The 19,682-nt window shown below is 33.1% G+C and overlaps 1 protein-coding gene across 2 annotated transcripts in view; it reads left to right on the forward strand.

The window, feature by feature from the left end:
- The window catches only part of LOC113519808 (protein pellino), a 74,128-nt gene extending 54,716 nt beyond the window's left edge, over positions 1-19,412 (forward strand). For both annotated transcript variants that reach the window (XM_052900709.1, XM_052900710.1), the window contains exons 4-10: positions 7,537-7,731; positions 9,496-9,675; positions 10,824-10,931; positions 11,347-11,515; positions 12,387-12,567; positions 13,651-13,813; positions 14,662-19,412. In XM_052900709.1, coding sequence (XP_052756669.1) covers positions 7,537-7,731; positions 9,496-9,675; positions 10,824-10,931; positions 11,347-11,515; positions 12,387-12,567; positions 13,651-13,777 — 960 coding nt within the window. In that variant the 3' untranslated portion in view covers positions 13,778-13,813; positions 14,662-19,412. The remainder of the gene's footprint in view (positions 1-7,536; positions 7,732-9,495; positions 9,676-10,823; positions 10,932-11,346; positions 11,516-12,386; positions 12,568-13,650; positions 13,814-14,661) is intronic.
- Positions 19,413-19,682: the final 270 nt, after the last annotated feature.

Consider the following 19,682-nt stretch of genomic DNA (forward strand, 5'->3'; position numbering starts at 1 on the left):
TTTTATATTAATATGTATTTAGGGATCACCTTTTATTAACACGTATTAATTTATTTTACTTAGTTGTTCACATGTTATTGAAACTAGAGATGGATTTGGGTTCTTTTGTATAATTCTAATATGAAGCGGTTTTAAATCTTTTCACTCTTGTTCCACTTTTAGTTTATATGAGTACTACAAGAATAAAACGTGCTAGTGTACAAGTTATCAACATTTATTGTCCAGTTTGTGTCGTGTCCGTCGACATCGGCCTTTTCAATTCTCTACGCGACTTTCATATCATGTTGAAAATGAAATGTGCCCCCGCCAGGGAAGCGATATTGACAGTAGATGACACGGGGCTCGGCTCAATTTCCTTACATTGCCATCCATACGCCGTAATTTTATATTGCGTTATTCAAAACTACATTTTAACGTCACAATTTTAGAGTGTATTTTTGCTTGAAATATAGCAGCTTCGATTCATTTTCGATACTTGATATGGAGGACTAAATGAACATACTTTATTGATATGGGAGACTGCTATAGATTTCGGAAGGAGAGCACTGTCATTTCATTTTTATCACAAAAGTTGGTTACATTGATATGTCGTTTCTCTGATATAGATCAAATTTTATCTATCTGATGTGTCTATATTTTTACGTCTGTGTCATATCATATGCTATGAGTAAAAAATTTATGTTACTTTCATTAATGACCATTTCTTAAATATAAATGGAAAGATAATATGCATTTTATGATAATAATAAACCTTGGCCTAAGTAAATAAATATTATATAATGCTTGCTTGTTGCTATGGTAATATGACCGTGAATTTGATAGTTGATGCCATGGGTATTTTGTAAATATATTCAAAGTTCGTTGTCTATTTAATGTCACTTGACTATGTATATTGAATTCATTTGGGAAATATTTGACTGTCTAATAGTTTCGCCTACATCACGCCTACTACCTAAATTACAATGGGCTGTAGAATTTTTTGGGCCTCACATTATATACATTTGCATTTTGATAATGACTTTGTACTACAATTTGTTGTCTCCAGATAAATTTAGGCTGACCATTATAACGAAATATCACTGCACAAATTCTTTCTAGTTGCTTGGAGAATGCGTGCATAAAGATATAACGCTCCGTAAATATTAGCCCGCTTTTCACATTATACAAAAACCAGTGAAGAAAGTCTTTCAAAATCTATTATGTTCCCTACTAAAATTGTACGACAACTTGAAGCAATTGGATCGCGATAGTTCTTCGAAAAGTGGTAATCTGTCTTGGCATGCAAAAAGAAGTACACCGTTGCGTACCGAAAAATTAGAATTCAGTCCTTTCAATAATGACTCTGTTAGCTCTATGTCTCTTGTTTGTTTTTTGTGCCATTCTAAATAGCAGGAAGCAGATCAATAGATATTGTTTACCAGGTAAACGGCGCCAGTCGGCCCAAAGTATTTGTAACAAAACAGCTGTAAAAGGATATTGAATGTTGGCTTCACTGAACATTACCGTTTTTGCTTATGGTTTGTAGTTGTTTCCGAAAACCCCAATAAGACTCGAGAGTACAAGGAAAAGAGATATACAAAGTGGCTTTTACGACATAACTATTACATGACATGTAATGGCACTATCAAAGCCATGAACGTGTATACTAACAGAGAAAAAGATAGGTAGGCTAAAACTTATTTATATCAAATACATTTTGCTCCGCGAAAAAGTGTCATGACAAATGCGGTGTTGTGTGCCTATAAATAGAATTTGTTTCGCAATAATATTTTTTGCTCCACTAAGAAAAACGGCAACATCAATCAAAATAAAAGTGGGTTCCGAATTGACAATAACGCGTAACAGAATCATAAGAATACTGATGAATTGAAAATTGGAAGTAGCCAAAATTTTTCTGGAGTTTTTATCGCCCCAAAGACTGTTTCAGTATACTATAAAGTAAACAACGTCTCTATAAATTGTATCTAACTTAAATAAGTTATTAAGTGCTAGCGTGCTTCCTCGTTCCTATATTAGATTGCGCAGAAATCCGAGCATGATGATAGGGTATCGGGTGCAAGGAAATTGCCTTGCAGTAGCGGATTCAATGCCTTTCGCGCTCCGGCAACCACCTCCACGTGTTAACTGACACTTGTGGTTTTCAACTTTATAATGCACTTTAGTTGCTTTTGTGGAAGAAGCTTTGATTGTAACATCAGTGTAATACAATTAACATATATTCAAGTTTACGTCTACGTATTATCGACATTTAACTGCTATTATGTATTTTTTATACTTCTTATTGTAACAAACAAGCTCACATCTCATCTTTTGTAAAATAGGTAACCGTTTCCAATAAATACGGACAGCTTCATGACATTCACAAATTATTACATTGTGACGCTCAGTTTTTTTCGTATATTCACTTACAATGTCTATTGCTGTAATGAATGCACTTTCTTACCCTTCAAATTTGAACGTCACATCTTTTGTTGTCATGGTAGAAAATTACGACGGCAGCACCTATCCAAATGAAGTATAACATTTACAACCTTATTTTCACTATATTTTGGTGTATTGGGTACTATTTCTTCGTTTATATTTTTATTTCTTTGTGTAGTGTCAATGGTATTATCTGGAGTTGGTAAAGGTTCTTAGAACTACGTCCGCTTAAAATGCCATGACATTCTGTTATTATGAATCATCGTAATGAACACTCAATATGTGTCACTTCTCAAACTGTTGATTAATCATTTTAGTCCTAATATTGTATCGGATTTATCGTGCAGTGTGTAAGAAGATACTGCAAATGATTTTGCAATAGTCGACTTGTATGGCGATGTGTACAGATTTATAGTGTGGTAGTTGATTCTAATAAAAATATCATTTAAAGAACTACTTAAATTAATAATTTGTATTTTCCAATTAACTGGATTAACCGTAAAGAAATTTAAATTAATATTTTTCAATGATTTTAGGGTTGTATTGAAAAATTCATTTCGTACTCGGTGTTACTTTGTCTTGAACATCAACAATATATATGTAAAAATAGTCGTTTCTTTTTTTAGTTTATAGAATAAATCATAAATATTAATCATTTCGTAACACATATAATGTAAAGAACATTAGCACTCTGAATGGGTTATGTGAGTGGAACTATGAATGTTATGGTTCACTAGACCAAGACCTCTATGAAGGAATAAGACCAACGGAGCATGCAAGTTACATTGACCATTAAAGCCCATTTGAACGTTTGCAGTTATAAATATAAAATTTGAAGTATTATATCTACTTCAGGTGATTTCATTTGTGGTATGTTGATATCAAACGTAACTGCAATTACGTAGTACACTAAATAGTATACTTATATAACTTTATTAGCTAGTTTATTATTTATATTTAAAATAAAGTTAGCGGTTTAACAATGATTTAAAAACATCTAACAATATTGACTACATCAATGCAGTTAATGTTAGTCATGAATGGTAGATAATGTTAGTTTTTATTTACAATGTATAATCCTTCTATTCTTAAACCTAAGTACAAGCAATTATTATACAGGGAATAGAATAAATCAGTTTGATATATGTTGGATTCCAATATGTTATTGGCTACTTGTTACTTTTATAAAATTTTGATGATAATAATTTCTCGTAATTTGCTTATATTATTAAATTTATCAGAATTAAAACTATCCAGAGTTATTATGAGTTATCTTTGCTCTTCGAAATCTAAAAAAATATCTAAAACAAATTTCAATACAACAAATTTCGCACAAAACGTAATTAATAGCTTCTCGGAAACTATAAAAAACGTACGCATTCTTATCTCTTTACACGCGAAGTAATTACAATTGTTTTGGTTTATGCTAAACTTGTTTTAAGATAAGATTAGCCATGCTATAAAGGTACTAAGTCAGACATAACGGAAAGCGATAATTCAGACATAACCGCGAAGCGATAATATAATCTTCAACACCTTTAAGCTATCGCCTCGTCACGCTCTCTGGCCCAATTCTCTGGTTTCAACGGTTGAAAAAAAAATGATTACTCAATGGTTTCGACTGGTATTTTGTAACAGGTTTTTGATTGATGATGACAAAACACGGGCGTTTTAGGCGTCGAGTTTAGGATATCTTACTAAAGTTTAAATGAAATTTAGTTTATTATGTATTGTTGTTTTCTATTTCTCTAATATTTTTTCAATGTAAATTTGTTAAGAGCCTATAAATGGCTCTTTGCAATGTATATCTCTAAATTTTTTCTATTGATTGTATATTTTTGCTCTTTTCCTCTTTGTTATTTTAGTCTCTATCCACCTTTAGGTGCTTGTCATTCTTTACCTCATGAATAGTGGATTTTATTTTGTATAGAATCGAAATATTATCCTAATATGTCTGCAGTCGTACAATTTGTACTTTAATAACATACAGTTCAGGTCAATGAGAATACGAGTATAGTAGAATGCCATAAATAAGGAGGTCGGTAAAAGGCAACCCTCTAATCCTCTTGTCCTTTTGACCCCAACTACAGCTTTACAAACCATTACGAGGATGGTGTACAGGATTATATATATAAAAAATAACCTTCAAACTAATAATAAGTACGCAGTAAAGCCGTCCTTATTATAAGAAATACATTATATATTATTAATAAATTATGTTAATATTACGTCCTATTTTATTAAAAAAATTTTCTTCGTCTATATTCGTACGTACATGAATGTTTCAACAGTCTTATGTGCTTACATTAAAAAAAAATCAATGCTAGACACTGTCAACAATTAGCAAGCATTAACAAACTACCACTGTTTCTCAAAAATGCTATTGATTACTGCATTGTTTATAACTAGGCATGTAGACCTAGTGTACTAGTTTTCATAATCAGTTGTTTATCATAAACCATCCTTGAGTAAAGGTCATCTAATCGATTATACCCAATGTAGTTTCATAAGTAAATAATGGAGGTTGCAATGTATGGCATTTGGTTGACGCTGCATACATCGGCTGCGTCGAAGTTACTCGCGTGACGCAAGCGACGGCGCGCCGGCCGCTGCGTCACATTACCCAACAGAACGACGGCAATGCGGCTTCAATCACGCCAATCTACATTCTCATTTTTTTAGCAATTACCACAGCATTAGTAATTTGCAAACGAACATTCTTTCAGTCATTGACATTCGTATTCTAAAATCCATACCCATAAGTCAATAAGCAGAATGCTCAAGCGACATTCTATGTTTACCTTTGATATGGTTTGTAATTTAACTTTTATTGACAGATATAAGTTTCTCGTAGTTAAATTCTATATTTCATATTCGATGTATATCGAATTTCAATTACCCAATGTTTGTCTATGGTATTTTAGTTTTAAATCTATTTGGTATCGTCATATACATTTCGTTAGTAGAATAACTGTAAGCGTTCATTTGTAAAGTAATAAGAGCTGGGTTGGAAACAAGAACCCAAATATGCGGTTTTTTTTTCAAGAATGAATAAATATAATGAACTAATGGAATGTGTAGCTGCCAGACGGCAAATATTCATTGCTCCCGGGAGTAAGACAGGAGTGAGGAATTCGATAAAAGGAAATTTTCGTAAAAGTCAAATAAAAGTAGTCGCCTGTGTGGAACGTGTGCACAGGGGAAAACGAATAAGTTGGCTCCCAAAAATATTATACTTCTAAAATGAACTTCTATTTCTGGGTCATATTTTTATACGAAATGGAATAGCGAGCAAACTGACGGTTCTTTAGATATTGACATATTTTTAACATCAGTGGCGAGGATGCCCTGAGTAGTTCTGCATTGTATTTCTAAAGAAATAAAGCTAGGGTCCACCCGTATACAGTAAGTCATTTCACACATCAAACCGGCAGGAAACGTCCATGCAAGCGTAGTTGCTTGCACGATTCTTTTATTAGCTGTGCTATCCAACTTCCTAATTATCTGTTGTCTGGATATCTAGTGCATACCACAGATTACTAATGGTAGGAACTTTGAGACGTGGCTCTTTCCATCCCACTCTGTTATTGACAATTAGAGCGACGCGGGCGCGCAGCGGAACGCCTGACGTAAGGTAGCCTTCACACCCGTCGCCCGTGCATTGCTGATTGTTGCTGTGGAATTAACGATTGTAGTCAAGATGTATATTGAACATCTTTGAATATCTATCATTACGCCACAGCTTCCTTCCTTCCATACATCATGCTTCATTCTTTTTCGTAACTCGTCGCGTGTGAGCGTATCAATTCTACACACAATTTACATCTTTATTATCGGACAATCGATTCCCCTTTTTTAATGGACACCATTATATGTCCATTCAATTTACGACTCCCATTATCATCATCGTCATTAAGTTGTAATATTGTATTTAATGCATTCTTTAAAGAGCGATAAATGCGTTTAATTATGAGATTCTTTTCGTATATATTGGTTTACGATTTTTTTAATACTATAAAGATGACAAACAATATCGTCATAGTCGTAGAATACTGACGGATCTGACAAAGATTACATATATATATCCGTGAGTATTCTACGACTATGACAATATATTTAAGTAATAAATTACCAAATATATAGTAAAGAATTCCTTTTTTACCGCAATCTGTAGATAATGTTCTGTGACATAATGCGTCAATGAATGGAAACCACCTAGATATTTTCTTATCGACGAAAGTGATTGCAAATGCAAGTATTCTCAGAACAAAAACTTAAGTGCAAAAATATCTATAAGTAACTCAATAAATTGTTGTTATCATGATATAACACAATAACTTACAAGCACTTTATAAATCGACTATGTTATATCTATAAGATTTAAGAATTCCGTATCAAAGTAAAAAGCGGTTCCACAAATATCTACCACTAATTTTGTCACTAATGGGAAATAAACATGCATTTAAGCACTCATTAAAATGTTAACTCGAAGCATTAACATCACAAATTTTGCTGTGATGGCCGTGAGATCCCTAAGCGTTTGCTACTGTTGTTATTTTTTGTGGTGCTTAGACAAATTATACAAAATAGTCTTTAGAAGTGTAATTAACAGACTTAAAGGAGGATATTGCTCCTTTGATTTATTGTATTGCTATATCAAGTTCACAATAATTATCGAAATAGGTTCAGAATTGACGATGATATGGCATAATGAAAGAATACAATTTGATAACTTCTTCCTCTTTTTGAAGCCGCTAAGAGAATTTGAAGCAAAGACCATATGAAGTTATAAATTAGACGATATTTTTTGTGCATTTATGTTAACTGTTAACAGATTTAATGTTTTTTTTAAGATTTACTTTCATACTGATTCCACATCCAAAAGTTCTCACATTAACGGTCTTATTCATAAAAAAAAAATACAAATTAAAACAATACTGGTTTAACTACTGGAGCCATTTACTTTCTAATTGAGAATTTATCGCAAAAGACAAAGTACTTAAATGGTTAAAATAGGTTTATTGGATGTGTAACGTTTTTGTTGATAAGAGGGTTATCAATACTGATTTTTTTTTGGGGAATAATTTCAGTTATTGTTTCGTATTTTGTCCGCAGATTGGGAGATCATCAGAGCCTCCAATAGACTTTGTTGTGATGGACACGGTTGCTGGCGACAAAAGCGGTGACACAAAGGTGATGCAGAGCACGATATCGCGGTTCGCTTGTCGGATCATAGCGGACCGTAACGACGTCAACAACTGTCGCATATACGCCGCAGGGTTCGACTCGTCCAGGAATATATTTCTAGGTGTAAGTATTTGATAGTATGCAACCTTTAATAGTTGAAAATTAGTGGTTTGATTTTCTACATCTGTCAATTCTCTCAATCTAAGGTCTTTTGTGGGCCTCCAGCTGATGACTGACTGATTACTGAATATATTTTATTAGTTTTTATAACAAATCGTTGACTGCGTAAGCTGTATGGTTATGGAATAGTTTACCAATTTTTATATGAAATATACAATGTCTACAGAGTTTTAAAACAAAAATTAAGGATTTTTATGTGTGCAAATTGTCATATTATTAAGTTGATTTATCCTATCTATTTACCTTCATGACCTGATCCTTTACGGTTTAGACAATGAGAACCGAATGCCAAATGCTTATCTTTACAAGTAAAAAATATCAAGAAACTCATAATGAATTTTTGTTTCATCATACTTGGGTTAAACCAGAGTGTTTAAGAAAAGTTGTAAAATCCCACTTATCTTTATATAGTAATATTTAAAACATTTATTGATTTTAATGCACTCGCTGTTGCCGTCTTTAATAATATGCTTGTATTAACTAGATATCTGTTTTATCTATTGTATTTAATAATAATAATATTAATTCACAAATAACGTTATAAGAACAAATAATATAGTTTCTTATTATCAGTATTACACATTACAGATTATATATATTGTTACCCTTTTATTCATAAAGACTTAGACGCTCTACAAACTTATTTTAATTATTGGAGTGTTTTGTCACTGACTTTCAGATTGAGATATTAGTGTAGAAGAAAAAAACAAAATACTTTTATAATTAAATAGGTTAGGTTTATGAGAGGTTTGATCTATCTATTATAAATAGGGGGGGGGGGGGGTTATAATATTATGTATTTTAATAAAAGTAATTTTAATGCATGAAAATTGAATTATTTTTTCGTTTATACTGTTGTTTTACTCTGGCGGAATAAGCTGGATCAAGATGAAGTTAAGTCACTTGATCCACTGTGCTGAATTCACCGATAATATAGCCAAGGGAGACCGCGTGGAAGTCGACCTGACTGAGCTACTGGTATTTTCTTTTCCTCTGCCCCTTTGTGTTAGTAATTTTCCCAATTATTAAGAGTCAGCTATAATTAAAATGAACCTTGTTCTCAAACAAGTAATTTAGTTGTCTAAAACGAATTTTTAATATCTATAATATAGAAACAATTGAAAAATCATTATAATTATATAGCGAAGCAATTTCTTATTGTATTTCGGTCGCGCTGCAATGAATGGCTACAATTAGGTAAATACGTACTTTGCATTTTTATTCTGTGAATACTTACTTGTAGAAGTGTACAATACATTACTGTTTTAGATGTAACGGCAACTATCAGTATATAGATTAAATCGTATCATTAGCACCCCTTGACCGAGTTAAGTTTACTAGGGAAACTAAGCGTTTTGTTTAAAGAAATGTAACTCGAAAAATGATACAAAATTTAGACTATTTTATACAAATACGACGCGTCCAGCTGTTAAATTAGTATAGAACGATATTGTTTTTTAAATAAAATAAAAATATTTTTACACAAGTAAACTTAATTATTTTTAATTGTAATTTTTTATGAATCTACCGCCCAGTTCGGAATGTAATTTTAGATGAGAAAAACGGGCAAGAAACTCAACTGTTAAAAACAACTGAAAAGTTTTGTAAAAAAGTTTTTTAACAAAAGTTTACAGCTTTGTGCGATTTTTATATCTTGCCTGTTTTGCTTACACAAGTTAATACTAATTTAATGGAAACACATTACAGGAGAAAGCAACAAAATGGACAGAGAACCACGAAATCGACGGCTTGACGACTAACGGTGTCCTGATCATGCATCCACGTGGCGACTTTTGCGGCGGCAGTGCAACGAGTGAGCCATGGCGCGAGACCTCCGTAGGCGGCGCAGTATTCTCTTTACGTGAAAGTCGTTCAGCACAACAGAAGGTACGGTCATCTACTTCCTTGTATTGGTTTCTAACTTTCATGAAATTGGTGGTTAAAAAACATACGGCCTATCTGATGGTTAACGGTAACCATAATTAATGATGTATGTAACATTAAGAGTGTCACATCTGCGTTGTTGACCAATGAGAAATGTTATAACGTATTTTTCAAAGAAGCCCATATATTAGGAAAATTTCGGTAGTAAGCTCATTTCTTAATCTTAGTGTTCGAAGCAGAAAATTTCTCTAAAACGGTACTGTGAGTATCCATTTAGATTTCAGGGAGATGTCATCTCAACCAATTTCCCAGAACACTATCCGTTGTCAACTCTTATAATAACAAGCTGATGATTCTAATGATAAACATGGTCGCGCCATAGGCACGAACATGTACTATGGACATCACAATTTAAATTAATTTAATGTATTAAATAGAATGTAATCCATTGAGGAAATTATGAAATAACAATAATATTATGCAGTACCTAAGATAATAATAACATGCTAAGACAATAATGGAAGGCAAAAACAACACCAAATAATAAGGAAACGCCTGAAGGGAGATGACTGATATTAGTTTATTACTAGGAAATTGCGTAACCAAGTTACACAATATTCAACCACCATGAATATTAGGGAGTAGTTATAACAGGCGTTCGGGGATGTGCTTCCGATGCGCCGCGTTTCCGTCTCACGAACGTTATGAAAACCTAGGCGCTTGATATTGTTTAATTCAACAAATAATTTAATTAATTGTATAGAATTTCATATAACTTCCGTAATAGAGAGCGTAGGGCATCTCGTCCCGGGGGCTTATCTATATTTTTTTATGCAACTTAGAATGGCAAACAAGCTGACGGCTTACCTAATGGAAAATGGTAATCGTCGCCTATAGACATGAGCAGTATTGTGGATATAACAGAGTATATTGTTTCGCCCATGCGTTGCCATTCCTGAGGACTCAGATGTTATTCCTCTGTACCCTGTAAATTCACGTCATATCCCACCCTTCAAACCGAAACACAGCCATGCAAACACAACTGCTTCATGGTAGAGACATGAATGGGAACATTTATTTTAACATTTATTGTCACTTATTGTATTTTCGTATTTTGAAATAATATAAATATTATATTTTATATTTTCTAGGGTCTGCCATGTCAATCGGAGACTAACGTGTTGAGAGACGGGACTATGATCGATTTGTGTGGAGCAACATTGCTCTGGAGAAGTGCAGAAGGACTGAAAAATTCACCGGTAATATATTTTTTATTATGCAAAGTGAAATAAAAGGCATTAGCGTCTTTTTAAAATTATTAATAGCGTTCGTATCGAATATTACTAAAGTATTAACTTACTTCGGGATTGGTTGTCCATTTCTAAAAACAACTTATCAATATTTCTAATTTTAAAGTGTGCTTTAATAGTGAAACATGAAATGATATGCTTATTAAACTGCCACAGAAAACTCGGGAGTTTTATGGCAAAAAGTATTCGAAACTTTTTGATGCAAATTATGAAGTAACTTAGTCTGTGATTGATTTCCAAACATTAATTTTCATAAATTTCTCTTAATTCTAAATCCATCTGAGTTTCAAATTCAAGTCTTTTCAAATTGTGAATAGAACAATATATGATTCAAACGATTTCTAACATGTATTTTCTATCTCAGACGAAGCGTGTCCTGGAGACATTGGTCGACGAACTGAACGCGGGCCGGCCGCAGTGCCCGGTCGGGCTGAACACACTGGTGATACCACGCCGATTATCCACCACCGCCAACGAGCGCTCGCAGGATCTCAACCAGCCCTACGTCTATCTTAACTGCGGACACGTACAAGGTATATTTTGTTGAATAGGTCTTGGCGCCATTTATTCAAATTTTATAATAAGCGTTGAGGTATTAAAACACTATAAATATGACAGTCGGTTACTGAGAAAATGGAGTCAATTTCTGAGGCGCTATTTCGTTGATGTTTAACCTAATGTTTTAATTCGATAGTTTCACGAAATTACTAAAGTGAATTTATAATAATTTTGACTTATCTATTACAAATTTAGTTCATATTCATCCTTAGAATCAAGATTTTGCTGTGATGTCAAATTAAAATTTTAATTTTAGACATAAATTTAGAGAAATTGCGCCTCAGAATTGACCCCGATGTTTATAAAACATTGAGTGGCGGCAGTATGTATGTATGTACTAATTTGTTATATAGTCAATAACTAGCAAGAAACTTATATATCAGTCGCTTTCATAATCTAATTTCAAATATAATAACATTCGGTTTTATATAATACTAACAACCCGTCCCGTCTTCGCAGTTTTTTTTTTAATATAGTTGCTATTATTCACTGATAATCTAGCGTAATATAGGTGAAAGAATTTATAAAATTAGGAATATTTTGAGTTATGCCGTCTTTCCTTTCCCGTGGTTGTCGTAAGAGGCGACTAAGGAGGACGAGGGTTAAGCATCATCACCCTTTTAAAACACCTCCAAATCCTAACTGCGGTTCCCAATACATCTTGGCAAAACCCTCCAAGAGAGAGACTTATGTTCAGCAGCGGACAGTTAAAGGCTGATACGATGATGATGATTTTGAATTTATTTACAAAAAACAAAATTAAATGTTTCCTGTTTATGATATTATATATATATATATTTATGTATGTATGATGTATGATGATGTCGAACATTGTTTATTATACAGGCGAGCACTCTTGGGGAGCGGAGGGCACGGAAGCCGGAGCTCGGCGGTGCCCTATGTGCCTGACGGCCGGGCCCGTGGTCCGCGTCTGTATGGGCATCGAGCCAGCCTTCTACGTCGACGCCGGCCCGCCCACCTATGCCTTCAACCCGTGCGGGCACATGGCGTCTGAGAGGACCGTCAAGTTAGTATATTCATGTCATATACGGAGATACATGCCGCTAGTGAGAAAGAGATATATACACAGAGATACAGCGAGAGGCAATGACGCATTTAGTTTTCATAACTATCAGAGGGGAGACTGTACAAAAGTCGTTTCCTTGGGCACCTCTGTCCCATTCGTGTTTCTACCATGATGCAGTTGTGTTTCGGTTTGAAGGGTGGGATATGGCAGTGAATTTACAGAATACAGAGGAATAACACTTGGGTTCTCAGGAATGGTAACCCATGGAGGGGTATCATGGGCGAAACAGTATACTCTGTTATATTCATGCTACTGCTCATGTCTATAGGCGACAGTTAGCACATTCCATCAGGTGAGCCGTCAGCTTGTATGTCATTCACAGTTGCATAAAAAAAACCATCAGTTCCTCTTGTATTTACGCGCGTCATATAGAATTAATACATATAATAAAATCTTAACTGGTCGCTGTCTGTACATGGAAGATATATAAGAAAAACTATTATAGGGAGGCTTTATGAACGCAACAGAACCCAAAACAATGATTATTAGAATTTTTTGTGTTGCTATCTCTGTTTGTCTGCACGCTAATCTCAGAAACGGCTCAACCGATTTGAATACAGTTTTGACTAATGTATTACGGTTTGCTCTACTTAACCTCTAGTGTTTTATTTCAATCGGTTCATAAATAAAAATGTTATATCAAACTAAAGAGTCACAAATGTTATAAAAAGCATACAGGATACTTTATATACTCATTCACGCGATTTAAGCCGCGGGATACTGCTAGTTGTAAATAATAATAGTAATAATATAAATCTTGTATTAACAATTATTTGTATGTATGCACTGTTACATATTTCTCGGATTCTTGCTAATTATTGTATGTTGAAAGTAGGCTTCAACGTACAAGAATTAGAACAATGAAGTTGTATATACAGATGGAAAATTATCAAGTTTAACAAAATAGAAAGGAAAAATATTGTAGTTTAAACTAAAAAAATACAATTAATAAAGTTGAACAGTGTGTATTTGTAAAGTGTGCGGATGAATTAAATAGTTATTAATGTATCCACACGTATCTAGATACTGGGCGACGGTGGATATCCCTCACGGAACGAACGGGTTCCACGCCATTTGTCCGTTCTGCGCGGCGCCGCTAGAGGGCACGCCCGGTTACGTGCGGCTCATATTCCAGGACAACCTTGACTGAATTTTCTCACTGGTCACGGCACCATGTACGCAGCAGGTATACAGAATTGTATTCTAAATTTATATTATTAAGATCTATTATTGTATTTATTTAATAGCAACGACTGCGCCGGAGGAAGTTATTTTTGTTTTTTAACAGACTTCAAAAAAAGATGGGGTTGTTAATTTAATTGTAATATTTTATTTTTGTTTTGGTTACCATGGATATCCATTATTTGTAAATCTATTTGAAAGATTTTTTTTTATTTGTAAGGATATATCTTTACATTGTTTCCATAGAAATTTTATCAAATTGGTTTTGTCACGTTCTTTTGTGGAACAAAACTTTAAATTTATCTTATATTGACTGCTACTACGCCGTGTGGTCCCGGCGTATAATGGGCCATCTCCAACTTTCCTGTGGGTGTCGTAAGTGGCAACTAAGGGAACTTAATGGTCTAGGAATGGATAACCCAAAGCGTAATTGCAGTTGCCAAATCGGCCTGCCAGGCGTGGCAACTACTGTTTACCCCCTTATAAGGGTGGTATATGTTCAGCAGTGGATAGTTAACGACCGATATGATTACTGCTACTAATAAGAGACGATATTGAATTTTAACATTAGACAATTTTTATCCCGTGAAGTGAATTTATTTGATCTAGCCTATGGGAAAGATATTGCTGTAGCGCGGAATGTTATATTGGGTATAGTTCTTACATGAATGAGTTGGCCTTTTTTCAAAAAACTTCGGAGGCTCCTTCAATAACAGTCAATCATTCTCTTTGTAGTAATAAAGCACATTTTCTTCTCCGGAGGCCATAATCTCCAGGTCGCTGGATTTAAGCCGACATACGGGATGGTAGGTGTATGTTGACGTCGAAATTTATTCAATGTTTGTGTTGCAGGAACGCCATCTGCCGACGTACACGAGTGCAACAAACGGATGTCCCCGCACGTAGGCCATAGATGCTATTAACGACGAGACTTCCGACGTGTCAGACTCAGCCGGTTATGTTGATCCTCAATTGTTTGAGAATATTATCATGCCGCCAACAAGGTCCATACATTTGTAATCATTTCACATTATGAAATAAATAAATAAAATATGAATCTCACCGTTTACCGTCACCGATGCACACGCGACCACCATTGAATTGATTAAAATGCGCTAAACGTGAACACAGCTTGGAAATGGAATGATAATAATTACGTTACTATATAATATTGTTTGCGCGAACTCATATGTAATGCAGGCCGTATACGGTTTACGAAATACAGTAGAGCGTCTATTATCCGAACTAATTGGGCGACATGGATGTTTGGGTAAACAGTTTATTCGAATAATCGAACTAAGTAATTTTATTTATCAATAATAACAACATACATATTTTACTCTTATTATTTGAATTATAAGTGGCATGTTTACGCGTGCCGCTAAGTAACAGTTCGGTTAAGCAGTTGTTCGGATGACCGACGTTCGAATAATGGACGTTCTACTGTATAAAAAATAAATTGTACAGTGTGTCCAACACATACACACGACTATCCACTTTTCTACGACTTTAACTGTACTGGTAAATGAGGTGAAAGATAAATTTCAATTACTGTTATTGACAGACTTTGCAGTTTAATAGTAAAGTGTATAATTCATCCAATTATTTTTATCTGCTTCCTAATACTGTGGATGTATTGATTATTTTCGACAATTACCAATTTGGTTTTATGACGATCAATTGAGTATATTTTTTTTAAAGACTCGGTTTGTTCCATATTGACAGTTGAATAGTTTTTGGTACAAAAACAATTTCGTTACCAAATTAACTATACGAAATATTTGTGCTTCTTGATTTTTTTTTTATTGTATAAAAAATAACAGTTTAACAATTCGATGTCTGTCGATGCTACTGCGGAACAAAATTTTATGACTATATTACTTGTGGTACCATACTAATGCGAATTGTACAGTGCGATAGTAATAGTGGTTTGTCATAACGTGTGTGGCCTGCATTACGTTCATAAATCGATGTGTTTACGGTGTTTTGTATATTTAAATAATAAGATTATTGTAATGACTTCGAATAACAGAGGACATGTATTTATTTGATAAGAGTCAATGTAAGATATGACGACAAGGAAATAAATGAAAATAATAAAAAAAAAAAACAAATAAAATAAAAAGGTATTTATCGCTTTGTATAATACGTCGCTACATTAAGTTATTGACAACGTTGTAATTGTAAAAGAAGTTAAGTTTATTTTTAAAATTCACATCTTATCAATATTGTAACGGGCTTTACGTTATTTTTTACTTCTATTTGTTAATGGTATTTTGTGTCATATCTCCCTAACAATAATGACGTTTTTGCATAAATTATTTAAATTGAGATGATTGGATTATTATCAGATAGTATAAATACGTTCCTGTAATTGATGCGAACGGTGTTTTTGTGTGTTTGGAATATTCATCAAGTAATTAATGTAAATATATTCATTACATCATTTCCTATGAATTGTATTATTGTTAAGTAATTTATGTTGGGTTTATGTAGTGTGAAATGCTTGTTAATTGTAAGGAAGCCTTTTAGTAATAGAGCCAGGTCATTGTAGATCAATAATAATTTTTGGTTCCACTCACAGTGTGTTATTCTAGATTGTCAGTCCAGAATGTTCGACGGGTATCGCCACGCGTGATAGAATGCCATGTATATTGTATACAAACAATAATAATAAGCAGTTTGTTTTAATTAGATCATAATTAGATTCCAAGGTTCTATTGTATGGACTATCTTTGGGATGTATAATGTTTTTGACTATAAGGAAAGGTCCAGCTGTACGAAATATTGTTTACCCTTTGTTTGCACAGTCAGCATCAAATATATCTAAGGGTGCATACTCACCTAGATCATTCACATGTAATATAAGAACGAGCATTAATTACATTAGTGAGAAAACGTTAAGACGTAATATTGTAATGTGCGAATGTGCTCTTGTAATGTAACATTGTACATAACAAAAATATACGCAATCTAATGTAACATTTAAATATTTAAAATACATAAGAGAACAAGCTGTTGATTGATTCATCTCTAAAAATTGTACTGTATTATTATGCTTCGTCAATATTGTTAAAAATTGATTAAATGATTATATATAAGTATGTCTTACGTCTTATTTTTATTATTTGACGCTGACTAAACTACATTTTTACAACTAGAGCACTATAGTAATGTTTTTGCACATACAGCATAAAAAATAATATCTAAATTCAAATTTACTTGTGTTAGTTGCAGCAGCTGGAATGTTGACGATGATGTGTCAGAATTGTATTATATTTCGATTTATTTCGTAATGTAATGTTTGCACTGAAACTTAATTAACTACTCAGCGTTACTCCATGAAAATCCAGACCCTTTCAATATAATTAGATGCAACGCAACCCTTATAAATTCTACTTATTTTATGGCGTTACAAATCAAATGTTAATAAAGAGATCGCAATTTGAAGCTCGCATGCACAATCGGTAATAAGACTACAAATTCTATTAGAAGCGAGCTGCCTTAGGAGGATGTTAATATGATTCATTTGAATTGGATATAAATAAATGAACCCGCTTTTGAAATCTGGTTTTGAGGAGGAATCAGATACGTGATACCATCATAATATAAAAAAAAATAGTTGGAAATTATTACATTATAAATACTTACATAGAATTATAGACGGTCTATTTCGATACTGTACTCTCATAACTTGTACTCTCATAACTGTTGTTAAAAAAGGAGTTTGGTTTAAAATAATGAAAAGTTTGTGCAATTAAGGATCATGGCTAGCTACGTGATTGTCATTGCATGATATTGACGATTGATTTACAATATAATCTGTGATGTGAATATTGTTCATATCTATAGTAACGACTACTAACTAATCCTATGTTTATTTTCTTATAAATATTCAATATGTAACAATTATTAAATTGTTGTTAATACTTCCGAACATTAAAATATATTTTTAATTGCCATGTACGATGTAATAATGTAACCTGAACTTCTCTGTTCCTCTATCAATTTATAATGAAAATATTTAGCAGCACATTCAAGTCCCAACTATGAGCTCGTTGTAAAAATAATATAAGTTAGAAATTAGCAATCATTAGCTTATGGAGTAATGGAAGTTTTTGTACAATATGAATTTCACTAGTTAGTGATATCACGTGTTATGGGCTTTCAAATCGACCCGTGTGAAATTTGTTTCAATCGATCTTGATTGCTAAATTGAGCATGCTTAGGTAATTTTAAATTCGTTGGATGGAAAAAAAATTAAAGAGTCTATGTAAGTGATAATGTCGGTGTAGGAATGTTATCAGCGGAATGCGTTTTATATTTTAATAGTAGCTGCGTTACGTAGACGTGATGGGCAAATTAATGACTTGTGTACTTCCAGTCCAGTTGTTTTCGATCTTTTTCTTGTAATTTAGTGTCCCTATTTTTCTGTTACAATTTAACAGAAACCTACAGTCGGCTTCATAAAGATTTAACTTTTATAATTTAAACTTGAAACAATTAATTGAACATATTTCTTTATATAATTAATTATGTAAGAAAATACAATAAATATGTTGTTAATATAATATTGACAATTCTTAATGGTCATATGTTCTGATGAAGTAAATACATACAATTGAAATTATCTCCCACATGATGTTTTTGATCATTCTTGGTTGTAAACTTTACATGAAGCTGACTGTATAAAGAAATCCAAGGAAACGCTTTGAACTGTATTGACATGCGGCAATAGGTATTCAGCAACTGCAGTGTGGCATCAACTCGGCATCAATGTGTTTTAAAAAATAATTACATTGCACTAGTTTATATTTAGCATTATTTTCATTAGAGTGAGGAAGTTCATGAATGTAGTAACGCTTTTGATGATGGTTCTGCACTTCAGGATTTGTGTTGTCACGACAAAATATATAGTATTGTCTACTGACGTATTTATTTGGTAATGCAATGATAATAAGGGCGATATCTAATGTATGGTTGAGACTAAAAAATAAATTACTCTCTTGTACATGTTGTATATTATGTGAATATGTTTGCTTTATAACATGATTATATAAGCACCAAATTGCACTTTAAAAACTGATAAGCATAATAATTAAATTTGTAACAACTGATGCCAGACCGATAAGATTTAATTGAATTGATTGTCTCCTCTGTTTAACTCGCTCTATCATGTATTTACTATGCTTTTTCTCTTTTGCATTGCCTATTTAATATTTAATTCTCATTAATGATAGCTGTGTATCATACTCGTGATAAATTAATGCATAATATTGTTTAAGGTAGTGCTTTTAATATAACACAAATTTCTATTAAAGTGAACAAAATTATCTTTATATTGGTTGTAATGTGTATATTATTGTAATGATCATGTAATAATCATTGATAATGTGTTTGCAGTAAAAGCACACCTGTTAGTATTCAAGATAAATTTGTTCATGTTTATTTAATTCAATAAACTACCTAAAACCCTGAAGTGCACAATTGTTCAACTTGTTCTAACATTTATTAGTGGTAATAAGAACTGAATGCGCTAGCCTTAATTTAATTTATTATAAGTGCTAGAATAATAAAATTGCTCTTTTGAGTTAGAAAATTGACATGCTGTTTTATTTAATTCGTCTGTGGTTCGTAGAGAGCTGATCAATGATAAAAATATGTGTACACATACCGTTGATTGAAACCCCAATATAGATAGAAATAAATACTGTGATACTAGCCAGATTGTAGATAGATGTTTCTATCAGCATATGCATGAGAAAGGTCAACACGCCAGACGTTGGTGTTTAGTTCTGTCTCATGTATGCAGTAGCGATAACATATCTATAAATAGGTTCGTTTGTGACCTATGTAGAGGGAAGCGAAATTTT

Source organism: Galleria mellonella, unplaced genomic scaffold (assembly GCF_026898425.1).
Source record: "Galleria mellonella isolate WM207_F2 unplaced genomic scaffold, CSIRO_AGI_GalMel_v1 utg65, whole genome shotgun sequence".
In the NCBI taxonomy this organism is placed as follows: domain Eukaryota; kingdom Metazoa; phylum Arthropoda; class Insecta; order Lepidoptera; family Pyralidae; genus Galleria; species Galleria mellonella.